Raw genomic sequence first — 11,155 nt, forward strand, 5'->3', positions numbered from 1 at the left:
ACTGGGAGGTGCTGGGAGGAGACTGGGAGGCACTGGGAAGGCCTTGAGGATCACTGGGAGGCACTGAGATGGGACTGGGAGGGGATTGCGGGCCACTGGGAGGGACTGGGAGGTGCTGGGAAGGCCTTGAGGATCACTGGGAGGCACTGAGATGGGACTGGGAGGGGATTGCGGGCCACTGGGAGGGACTGGGAGGTGCCGGGTGGGGCCTGGGAAGCACTGCAAAGACACTGGGGGGTAACTGGGAGCCGCCGGGGTGCAACTGGAAGGCACCGGAACGTAACGGGGAGGCGCCGGGGTGCAAACCGGGAGGCGCCGGGGTGTAACTGGGAGGCACTGGGAGCGACTGGGAGGCCCCCCATCCCCTCCCCGCCCCCCCGCAGGTGATCGTTGCAGCGCTGCTTGGCCGGCCGCTCCCTGACCCACGTCCGCGCCGGCTGCGTCGTCTGCGGTTACCTCAAAGTCCTGCCCATGTTCCTCATGGTGCTGCCCGGCATGGCCGCCCGCATCCTCTTCCCTGGTCAGCCGCCCAAGATGGCCGCCCCAAGATGGCCGCCCCAAGATGGCCGCCCCGCCTCCTTCCCCAGCGAGCCCCATAATTGCCCCTAGAACCGCCCTGGGGGCCTCCTGGCCTTCCTTGGCCAAACCAAGATGGCCGCCCAAGATGGCCGCCCTAAGATGGCCGACCCAAGGTGGCCGCCCCAAGATGGCCGCCACGCCTCCTTCCCCAGCGAGCCCCATAATTGCCCCTAGAACCGCCCTGGGGGCCTCCTGGCCTTCCTGGCCAAACCAAGATGGCCGCCCAAGATGGCCGCCCTAAGATGGCCGACCCAAGGGTGGCCGCCCCAAGATGGCCGCCACGCCTCCTTCCCCAGCGAGCCCCATAATTGCCCCTAGAACCACTTTGGGGCGCCCCCTGGCCTTCCTTGGCCAACCCAAGATGGCCGCCCAAGATGGCCGAGCCAAGATGGCTGCCCTAAAATGGCCGCCCCAAGATGGCCGCCATGCCTTCTTCCCCAGGGAGCCCCATAATTGCCCCTAGAACCACTTCGGGGCGCCCCCTGGCCTTCCTCGACCAACCCAAGATGGCCGCCCAAGATGGCCGCCCCTAAGATGGCCAACCCAAGATGGCCGACCCAAGATGGCCGCCACGCCTCCTTCCCCAGCGAGCCCCACAATTGCCCCTAGAACCGCCCTGGGGCGCCCCCTGGCCTTCCTTGGCCAAACCAAGATGGCCGCCCAAGATGGCCGAGCCAAGATGGCTGCCCTAAAATGGCCGCCCCAAGATGGCCGCCACACCTTCTTCCCCAGCGAGCCCCATAATTGCCCCTAGAACCATTTTGGGGCGCCCCCCTGGCCTTCCTTGGCCAAACCAAGATGGCCGCCCAAGATGGCCGAGCCAAGATGGCCGAGCCAAGATGGCCGCCCCAAGATGGCCGCCACACCTTCTTCCCCAGCGAGCCCCACAATTGCCCCTAGAACCGCCCTGGGGCGCCCCCTGGCCTTCCTCGGGCAAACCAAGATGGCCGCCCAAGATGGCCGCCCTAAGATGGTCGACCCAAGATGGCCGCCCCAAGATGGCCGCCACCTCTACTTCCCCAGGGAGCCCCATAATTGCCCCTAGAACCGCCCTGGGGGGCCTCCTGGCCTTCCTTGGCCAACCCACGATGGCCGCCCAAGATGGCCGCCCCAAATTCCCATAAATCCACCATAATTCTCCATAATCCCGCCCCAATCCCCCAAATCCCTGCCCTAATTCCCAATAACCCCGCCCTAATTCCCATAATCCCACCCAATTCCCCTAAACCCATCCTAATTCCCCCTGGCCCCGCCCTAATTCCCCTTAATCCCACCCCAATCCCCCTAATCCCGCCCAATCCCTCCTTAATTCCTCTACCCACCGTCCCATTTCCCCCTAATCCCACGCTAATTCCCCTTAGTCCCGCCCCAATCCCCATAATCCCGCCCTAGTCCCGCCCTATTTCCCCAATCCCGCCCCAATCTCCATAATCCCGCCATGATTTCCCCTAATCCCGCCCCAATTCTCCCTAATCCCGCCCTAATTTCCCATAATCCCGCCCCAATTCTCCCTAATCCCGCCCCAATTCTCCCTAACCCCGCCCTAATTTCCCATAATCCCGCCCCAGTTACCCCTAATCCCGCCCCAATTATCCTTAATCCCGCCCCAATTCCCCCTAATCCCGCCCTGATTCCCCTAATCCCGCCCTAATTTCCCCTAATCCCACCGCAATCCCCTAATCCCGCCCTGATTTTCCCTAATCCCGCCCCAATTCCCCCTAATCCCGCCCCAATTGCCACTAATCCCGCCCCTATTCTCCCTAATCCCGCCCCAATTCCCCCTAATCCGCCCCAATTCCCCCTAATCCCGCCCCAATCTCCTAATCCCGCCATGATTTCCCCTAATCCCGCCCCAATTCCCACTAATCCCCCCCCAGTTCCCCTAATCCGGCCCACCCCCCACCCTGACACCGCCCCGCCCCCCCCGCAGACGTGATTGGCTGCACCGACGCCCAGGCTGCAGCCGGCCTGCGGCAGCCCCGCCGGCTGCTCCAACGTCGCCTACCCCCGCCTCGTCCTGGCCCTCCTGCCCCCCGGTGCGTCAGTGGGGCGGGATTAGCGGGATTAGGGCGGGGATTAGCGGGATTAGGACGGGATTAGCGGGATTAGGGCGGGATTAGCGGATTAGGGTGGGATTAGCGGGATTAGGGCGGTATTGGGGCGTTATGGGGGGGCGCTGGGGCGGAATGAGGGTGGGATTAGGGCGGGATTAGGGGGATTAGGGCGGTATTAGCGGGATTAGGGCGGGATTAGGGGCAATTAGGGCGGTATTAGTTGGATTAGGGCGGTGTTAGCGGGATTATGGCGGGATTAGCGGGATTAGGGCGGTATTGGGGCGTTATGGGGGGGCGCTGGGGCGGGATGAGGGTGGGATTAGGGCGGGATTAGGGGGATTAGGGCGTTATTAGGGGTGTTGGGGTGTTATTAGGGGCTATTAAGTGGCTATTAGAGGCTATCAGGGGCTATTAGGGGCCATTAGGTGGCTATTAGAAGCTATTAGTGGCTATTAGGGGGCTATTAGAGGCTATTAGTGGCTATTTGGGGGCTATTAGAGGCTATCAGGGGCTATTAGGGGGCTATTAGAGGCTATTAGTGGGCTATTAGTGGCTATTAGGGGGCTATTGGGGGCTATTAGAGGCTATTAGAGGCTATTAGGGGCTATTAGGGGCTATTAGAGGCTATCAGGGGCTATTAGGGCGCTATTAGAGGCTACCAGGGGCTATTAGGGGGCTATTAGAGGCTATCAGGTGGCTGCTAGAGGCTATTAGGTGGCTCTTAGGGGCTATTAGAAGCCACCAGGTGGCTATTAGCGGCTATCAGAGGCTATTAGGGGGCTATAAGAGGCTATTAGGGTCCATTAGAGCCTATCAGGTGGCTATTAGAGGCTATTAGAGGGCTATTAGAGGTTATTAGTGGCTATTAGGGGACTAGTAGAGGCTCTTAGGAGGCCATAGAGGCTATCAGGCAGTTATTGGGGGCTATTAGGTGGCTATTACAGGCTGCCAGGGGCTATTAGAGGCTATTAGGGGGCTATTAGAGGCTATTAGGTGACGATTAGAGGCTATTAGAGGCTATTAGAGGCTATCAGGACGCTATTAGAGGCTATTAGGGGGCTATTAGAGGCTATTAGGTGACTATTAGTGGCTATTAGAGGCTATCAGGGCGCTATTTAGAAGCTATTAGGGGCTATTAGGGGGCTATTAGAGGCTATTAGTGGCTGTTAGAGGCCATTGAGGGGCTAGTAGAGCCTACCAGAGGGCTATCAGAGGCTATCAGCGGGCTATTAGAAGCTCTTAGCGGCTATCAGGGGGCTATTAGAGGCTACTAGGGGACTATTAGAGGTTATTAGCGGCTATTAGAGGCTCTCAGGGGGCTATTAGAGGCCATTGGGGGGGCTAGTAGAGCTTACCGGGGGGGCTACCAGAGGCTATCAGGGGGCTAGTAGAAGCTCTTAGCAGCTAATAGAGGCTGTTAGGGGGCTCCTAGAGGCTCTTAGGGGGCTCTTAGGCTTCGGGGGGGGCCTCTGGGGGCCCCCCCCTCTTTACACCCACACACCCCCACCCCCCCCCCCCCCCCGCAGGCCTGCGCGGGCTGATGCTGGCGGTGGTGCTGGCCGCCCTCATGTCCTCCTGGCCTCCATCTTCGCCAGCGCCAGCGCCCTCTTCACCCTCGACATCTACCGGCGCCTGCGGCCCAGCGCCGGGCCCCGTCACCTCCTGATAGCCGGCAGGTGGGGGCACCCAGGAGTTTTTGGGGGGGGGGGGGGGGGGCACCCAGGAATTCGGGGTGGGGGGAACTCAGGCATCCAGGAGCTCAGGTCAACCAGTTTAAAAGGGACTAAAGGTGTCTGGGAGCTCAGGTCAACCGGCTTAACGGGGACCCAGGTGTTTGGGAGCTCAGGTCAACTGGCTAAAGGGGAGCCAGGCGTCCAGGAGCTCAGGTCAACCAACCTAAAGGCGGAGACCCAGGCATCTGGGAGGGCAGGTCAACCAGCTTAAAGGGGACCCAGGCATCTGGGAGGCAGGTCAACCAATTTAATGGGCACCCAGGCATTTGGGAGCGCAGGTCAACCAGTTTAAAGGGGACCCAGCAGGCCGGGAGGTCAGGTCCATCAGCTTAAAGGGGACATAGGCATCTGGGAGTTCAGGTCAACCAGGTCTCCGGGAGGTCAGGTCAACTAGCTAAAGGGGACCCAGGTGCCCGGGAGCTCAGGTCAATCAGCTTAAAGGGGGACCAGGGCGTCCGGGAGGTCAGGTCAACCAACCTAAAGGGGACCCCAGGCATCTGGGAGTACAGGTCAACCAGCTTAAAGGGGACCCAGGCCCCTGGGAGTTCAGGTCAACCAGCTACAGGGGACCGAGGAGTCCGGGAGGTCAGGTCAACCAACTTAAAAGGGGATCCAGGCACCCCGGAGCTCAGGTTAACCAGTTTAAAAGGGACCAAGGTGTCCGGGATGTCAGGGTCAACCAACTTAAAGGGAATGCGTTTGGGAGGTCAGGTCAACCAGCTTAATGGGGTTCTTAAGTGGGAGCTCACGTCAACGGGGGACCAGGGCATCCAGGAGGTCAGGTCAACCAACTTAAAAGGGGACCCAGACATCTGAGAGTGCAGGTCAACCAGCTTAAAGGGGACCCAGCAGTCCGGGGAGTTCAGGTCAACCATCTTAAAGGGGACGGGCATCTGAGAGTGCAAGTCAACCAGCTTCAAAAGGCCCAGGGCGTTTGAGATGTCAGGTCAACCAGTTTAAAGGGGACGTAGGCATTCAGGAGCTCAGGTCAACCGACTTAAAAGGGGACCCAGACATCTGAGAGTGCAGGTCAACCAGCTTAAAGGAGACCCAGCAGTCCAGGAGTTCAGGTCAACCAGCTTAAAGGGGACGGGCATCTGAGAGTTCAGGTCAACCAGCTTCAAAAGGCCCAGGGCGTTTGAGATGTCAGGTCAACCAGTTTAAAGGGGACGTAGGCATTCAGGAGCTCAGGTCAACCGACCTTAAAAGGGGACCCAGACATCTGAGAGTGCAGGTCAACCAGCTTAAAGGGGACCCAGCAGTCCGGAGTTCAGGGTCAACCAGCTTAAAGGGGATTGGCATCTGAGAGTTCAGGTCAACCAGCTTCAAAAGGCCCCGGGCGTTTGAGATGTCAGGTCAACCAGTTTAAAGGGGACCCAGCATTCAGGAGCTCAGGTCAACCGACTTAAAGGGGACTCAGGCATCCGGGGGCGGGGAGGGGGGGAACAACCCCCAAAGTGGGGACCCCCCCCACCCCACCCCGGCATCCAGGGGGGAACCCAGGCATCCTGCCGCAGGCTGTGGGTCATGGCGATGGTGGGGCTGAGCCTGGCCTGGCTGCCGGTGGTGGAGGCGGCGCGGGGGGGCCAGCTCTTCGACTACATGCAGGCCATCGCCAGTTACCTCGCCCCCCCCCGTGGCCGCCGTCTTCTTCCTCGCCGTCTTCGTCCCCCGCGTCAACGAGCCCGTGAGTGACCCGAGGAGGGGGGGGGGGGGGAGACACACAGCAAAATAGATCCAGGCATCTGAGTGGCTGATACCGCCCCCAAAATCCTTCCCCAGGGTGCCTTTTGGGGGCTGCTGGGGGGGCCTGGGGCTCGGCTTGGCCCGCCTCGTCCCCGAAGTGGCTTTGGGGACGGGGACGTGCGAGTCCCCCGGGCGCTGCCCCCCCCCTTCATTTGCGGCCTCCACTACCTCCACTTCGCCGCCCTCCTCTTCCTCGCCACCGGCCTCATCGTCGTCGCCGTCTCCCTCTGCTATCCCCCCATCCCGCGCCAACACGTGAGTCTTTTTTTGGGGGGGGGGGGGATGGCACCCAGGTGTCCCCAACAGTGAGGGGGGGGGGTAGGCAGGGGTCCTAGGAAGGGACTGGGATGTTGGGGGGGGGGGGGGGAGGGGAACGACGACACCCAGGCCTCCGTCTGTCCCACAGCTCCACCGGTTGGTGTTCAGCCCTCCGGAACAGCCGGGAGCCGCGGATCGACCTCGACGAAAAACCCCCTGAGGATGCACCGGGGGACGTCCAGCTCCGGGGTAAGGGGGGGGGGGGGGGTGGGAAACAGGGGACAGGGGAGGGGTCCCAGGGGTCCAGGAGGGGACCCAGGGGTCCAGGATGGGACCCAGGGGACAGGGGAGAGGGCAGGGGACCCAGGGGTCTGGGAGGGGACCCAGGGGACAGGGGAGGGGATCCAGGGGTCCAGGAGGGGTCCCAGGGGACAGGGGAGGGGACCCAGGGGTCCAGGAGGAGACCCAGGGGACAGGGGAGGGGACCCAGGGGTCCAGGAGGAGACCCAGGGGACAGGGGAGGGGACCCAGGGGACAGGGGAGGGGTCCCAGGGGTCCGGGGAGGGGACCTAGGGGACAGGGGAGGGGACCCAGGGGTCAAAGGAGGGGACCCAGGGGACAGGGGAGGGGACCCAGGGGTCCAGGAAGGGACCCAGGGGTCAGGGGAGGGGACCCAGGGGTCAAGGGAGGGGACCCAGGGGTCGGGGGAGGGGATCCAGGGGTCCAGGAGGGGTCCCAGGGGACAGGGAAGGGGACCTAGGGGTCCAGGAGGGGACCTAGAGGTCAGGGGAGGGGACCCAGGGGTTGGGGGAGGGGACCCAGGGGACAGGGGAGGGGACCCAGGGGTCCAGGAGGGGTCCCAGGAGGGGACCTAGGGGACAGGGGAGGGGACCCAGGGGTCCGGGAGGGGTCCCAGGAGGGGACCTAGGGGACAGGGGAGGGGACCCAGGGGTCCAGGAGGGGACCTAGAGGTCAGGGGAGGGGACCCAGGGGTCCAGGAGGGGACCCAGGGGTTGGGGGAGGGGACCCAGGGGACAGGGGAGGGGACCCAGGGGTCCAGGAGGGGTCCCAGGAGGGGACCTAGGGGACAGGGGAGGGGACCCAGGGGTCCGGGAGGGGTCCCAGGAGGGGACCTAGGGGACAGGGGAGGGGACCCAGGGGTCAAAGGAGGGGACCCAGCGGGTGGGGGAGGGGACCCAGGGGTCCAGGAGGAGACCCAGGGGACAGGGGAGGGGACCCAGGGGTCGGGGGAGGGGACCCAGGGGTCAGGGGAGGGGACCCAGGGGTTGGGGGACGGGACCCAGGGGTCCAGGAGGGGACCCAGGGGGTGGGGGAGGGGACCCAGAGGTCAGGGGAGGGGTCCCAGGGGGTGGGGGAGGGGACCCAGGGGTCCAGGCAGGCCCTTGAGCTCTTCCCCCCGCCCCCCCCCCCCCCCGCCAAATCCCTCTTTCTCCCAGATGTGGAGGCGGAGCCACCCGGCCCGGGGGCGGAGCCAAGCGGGAAAGGGGCGGGGCCATCCGGGGCGTGGGGCGGGGCCGAGCCGCCGGCCCCGCCCCCCGAAGACCCCCTGTGGAGCCGCGTGGTGGACGTCAACGCCCTGATCCTGATGGCCGTCGCCGTCTTCCTCTGGGGGTACTTCGCTTGAGGACCCCCCCCTCCCCGCCCCCCCAAATGCACTGACACGCCCCAAAAAGGAGCCCAAAACACCCCCAAAGTAGCCCAAACGAGACTAAGACACCCCAAAGCAAGCCCAAACCTCCTCAAATTGAGCCTGAAACACTCCAAATGACATCAAAACACCCCAAAATGAGCTCAAACAACCCCAAAATAAGCCTGAAATGCCCCAAAATGAGCTCAAACAGGCCCAAAACGAGACTAAAATCCTCCAAAATGAGCCTGAAATGCCTCAAAACATCAGAACATGAGCCTGAAGTGCCCCCAAATGAGCTCAAACAGGCCCAATACGAGACAAAATGCTCCAAAATGAGTCCAAAACACCCCAAAATGAGCCCCAAATGAGCTCAAACAGGCCCATATAGACTAAAATGCTCTAAAATGAGCCCAAAACACCCCAATATGAGCCAAAAATGCCCCAAAATAACCCCCAAATGGCCTAAACGACCCCAAAATGTAACAAAACACCCCAAAGTGAGCCCAAAACTCCCCCAAATGAGCTCGAAACACTCCAAATGACATCAAAACGCACCAAAATGAGCCCAAACAGGCCCAAAATGAGACTAAAATCCTCCAAAATGAGCCTGAAATGCCTCAAAACGTCAGAACCTGAGCCTGAAGTGCCCCCAAATGAGCTCAAACAGGCCCAATACAAGACAAAATGCTCCAAAATGAGCCGAAAATGCCCCAAAATGAGCCCAAAGCAACACAAAAATGCCCCAAAATAACCCCAAATGGCCTAAAATGACCCCAAAATGCATCAAAATGCCCCAAAGCGAGCCCTAAACTCCTCAAAATGAGCCCAAAACACTCCAAATGACATCAAAACGCCCCCAAATGAGCCCAAACAGGCACAATACGAGTCTGAAATGCTCCAAAATGAGCCCCAAATGGCTCGAAATGCCCCAAAATGAGCCTGAAATGCCCCAAAATGAGCTCAAGCAGGCCCAAAATGAGACTAAAATCCTCCAAAATAAGCCCGAAATGCCTCAAAATGCCAAAAAATGAGCCCGAAATGCCCCAAAATGAGCTCAAGCAGGCCCAAAACGAGACAAAATGCTCCAAAATGAGCCCCAAATGGCTTGAAATGCCCCAAAATAAGCCTGAAATGCCCCAAAATGAGCTCAAACAGGCCCAAAATGAGACTAAAATCCTCCAAAATGAGCCTGAAATGCCTCAAAACACCAAAAAATGAGCCTGAAATGCCCCAAAATGAGCTCAAGCAGGCCCAAAAGGAGACTGAAATCCTCCAAAATGAGCCTGAAATGCCTCAAAACGTCAGAACCTGAGCCTGAAGTGCCCCCAAATGAGCTCAAACAGGCCCAAAACGAGACAAAATGCTCCAAAATGAGCCAAAAACGCCCCAAAAGGAACCCAAAGCAACACAAAAACGACCCAAAAGAACCCCAAATGGCCTAAAACGGCCCCAAAATGCATCAAAATGCCCCAAAGCGAGCCCTAAACTCCTCAAAATGAGCCCGAAACACTCCAAATGACATCAAAACGCCCCAAAATGAGCCCAAACAGGCACAATACGAGCCTGAATTGCTCCAAAATGAGCCCCAAATGGCTCGAAATGCCCCAAAATGAGCCTGAAATGCCCCAAAATGAGCCTGAAATCCCTCAAAATGAGCTCAAACAGGCCCATATAGACTAAAATGCTCCAAAATGAGCCCCAAACACCCCAATATGAGCCCAAAACGCCCCAAAATAACCCCCAAATGGCCTAAACTACCCCACAACGCACCGAAACACCCGAAAGTGAGCCCTGAACTCCCCCAAATGAGCCCGAAACATTCCAAATGACATCAAAACACCCCAAAATGAGCTCAAACAGGCCCAAAACGAGACTAAAATCCTCCAAAACGAGCCTGAAATGCCTCAAAACATCAGAACATGAGCCCGAAGTGCCCCCAAATGAGCTCAAACAGGCCCAATACGAGACAAAATGCTCCAAAATGAGTCCAAAACACCCCAAAATGAGCCCCAAATGAGCTCAAACAGGCCCATATAGACTAAAATGCTCCAAAATGAGCCCAAAACACCCCAATATGAGCCAAAAACACCCCAAAATAACCCCCAAATGGCCTAAACGACCCCAAAATCTATCAAAACACCCCAAAGTGAGACCAAAACTCCCCCAAACGAGCCTGAAACACTCCAAATTATGTCAAAATACCCCAAAATAAGCTCAAATAGGCACAATATGAGCCTGAAATGCTCCAAAATGAGCCCCAAATGGCTTGAAATGCCCCCAAATGAGCCTGAAATACCGCAAAATGAGCTCAAGCAGGCCCAAAACGAGACTAAAATCCCCCCAAATGAGCCTGAAACGCCTCAAAACATCAAAAAATGAGCCTGAAGTGCCCCAAAATGAGCTCAAACAGGCTCATATAGACTAAAATGCTCCAAAATGAGCCCCAAACACCCCAATATGAGCCCAAGACGCCCCAAAATAACCCCCAAATGGCCTAAACGACCCCAAAATGTAACGAAACACCCCAAAGTGAGCCCAAGCCTCCCCCAAATGAGCTCGAAACACTCCAAATGACATCAAAACGCCCCAAAATGAGCCCAAACAGGCACAAGTCTGAAATGCTCCAAAATGAGCCCCAAATGGCTTGAAATGCCCCAAAATGAGCCTGAAATGCCCCAAAATGAGCTCAAACAGGCCCAAAATGAGACTAAAATCCTCCAAAATGAGCCTGAAATGCCTCAAAACGTCAAAAAATGAGCCTGAAGTGCCCCAAAATGAATTTAAACAGCCCCAAAATGAGACTAAAATCCTCCAAAATGAGCCTGAAAAGCCTCAAAACACCAAAAAATGAGCCTGAAATGACCCAAAACGAGTTCAAACAGGCCCAAAATGAGACTAAAATCCTCCAAAATGAGCCTGAAATGCCTCAAAACGTCAAAAAATGAGCCTGAAGTGCCCCAAAATGAATTTAAACAGCCCCAAAATGAGACTAAAATGCTCCAAAATGAGCCTGAAACGCCTCAAAACACCAAAAAATGAGCCTGAAATGACCCAAAACGAGCTCAAACAGGCCCAAAACGAGACTAAAATCCTCCAAAATGAGCCTGAAACGCCTCAAAACACCAAAAAAATGA

General features: G+C 58.3%; 1 protein-coding gene across 1 annotated transcript in view; it reads left to right on the forward strand.

The window, feature by feature from the left end:
- The window catches only part of LOC147412711 (sodium/glucose cotransporter 2-like), a 32,148-nt gene extending 21,182 nt beyond the window's left edge, over positions 1-10,966 (forward strand). The window contains 14 exon segments of the mRNA XM_086481093.1: positions 384-520; positions 2,510-2,537; positions 2,539-2,615; positions 4,160-4,204; positions 4,207-4,309; positions 5,884-5,995; positions 5,997-6,053; positions 6,149-6,169; positions 6,171-6,251; positions 6,254-6,367; positions 6,519-6,539; positions 6,541-6,619; positions 7,828-8,002; positions 10,810-10,966. Of these exon segments, the coding sequence (XP_086337219.1) occupies positions 384-520; positions 2,510-2,537; positions 2,539-2,615; positions 4,160-4,204; positions 4,207-4,309; positions 5,884-5,995; positions 5,997-6,053; positions 6,149-6,169; positions 6,171-6,251; positions 6,254-6,367; positions 6,519-6,539; positions 6,541-6,619; positions 7,828-8,002; positions 10,810-10,966 (1,207 nt within the window).
- Positions 10,967-11,155: the final 189 nt, after the last annotated feature.

This window comes from Leptosomus discolor, unplaced genomic scaffold, assembly GCF_034619465.1.
Source record: "Leptosomus discolor isolate bLepDis1 unplaced genomic scaffold, bLepDis1.hap2 HAP2_SCAFFOLD_227, whole genome shotgun sequence".
NCBI lineage: Eukaryota > Metazoa > Chordata > Aves > Leptosomiformes > Leptosomidae > Leptosomus > Leptosomus discolor.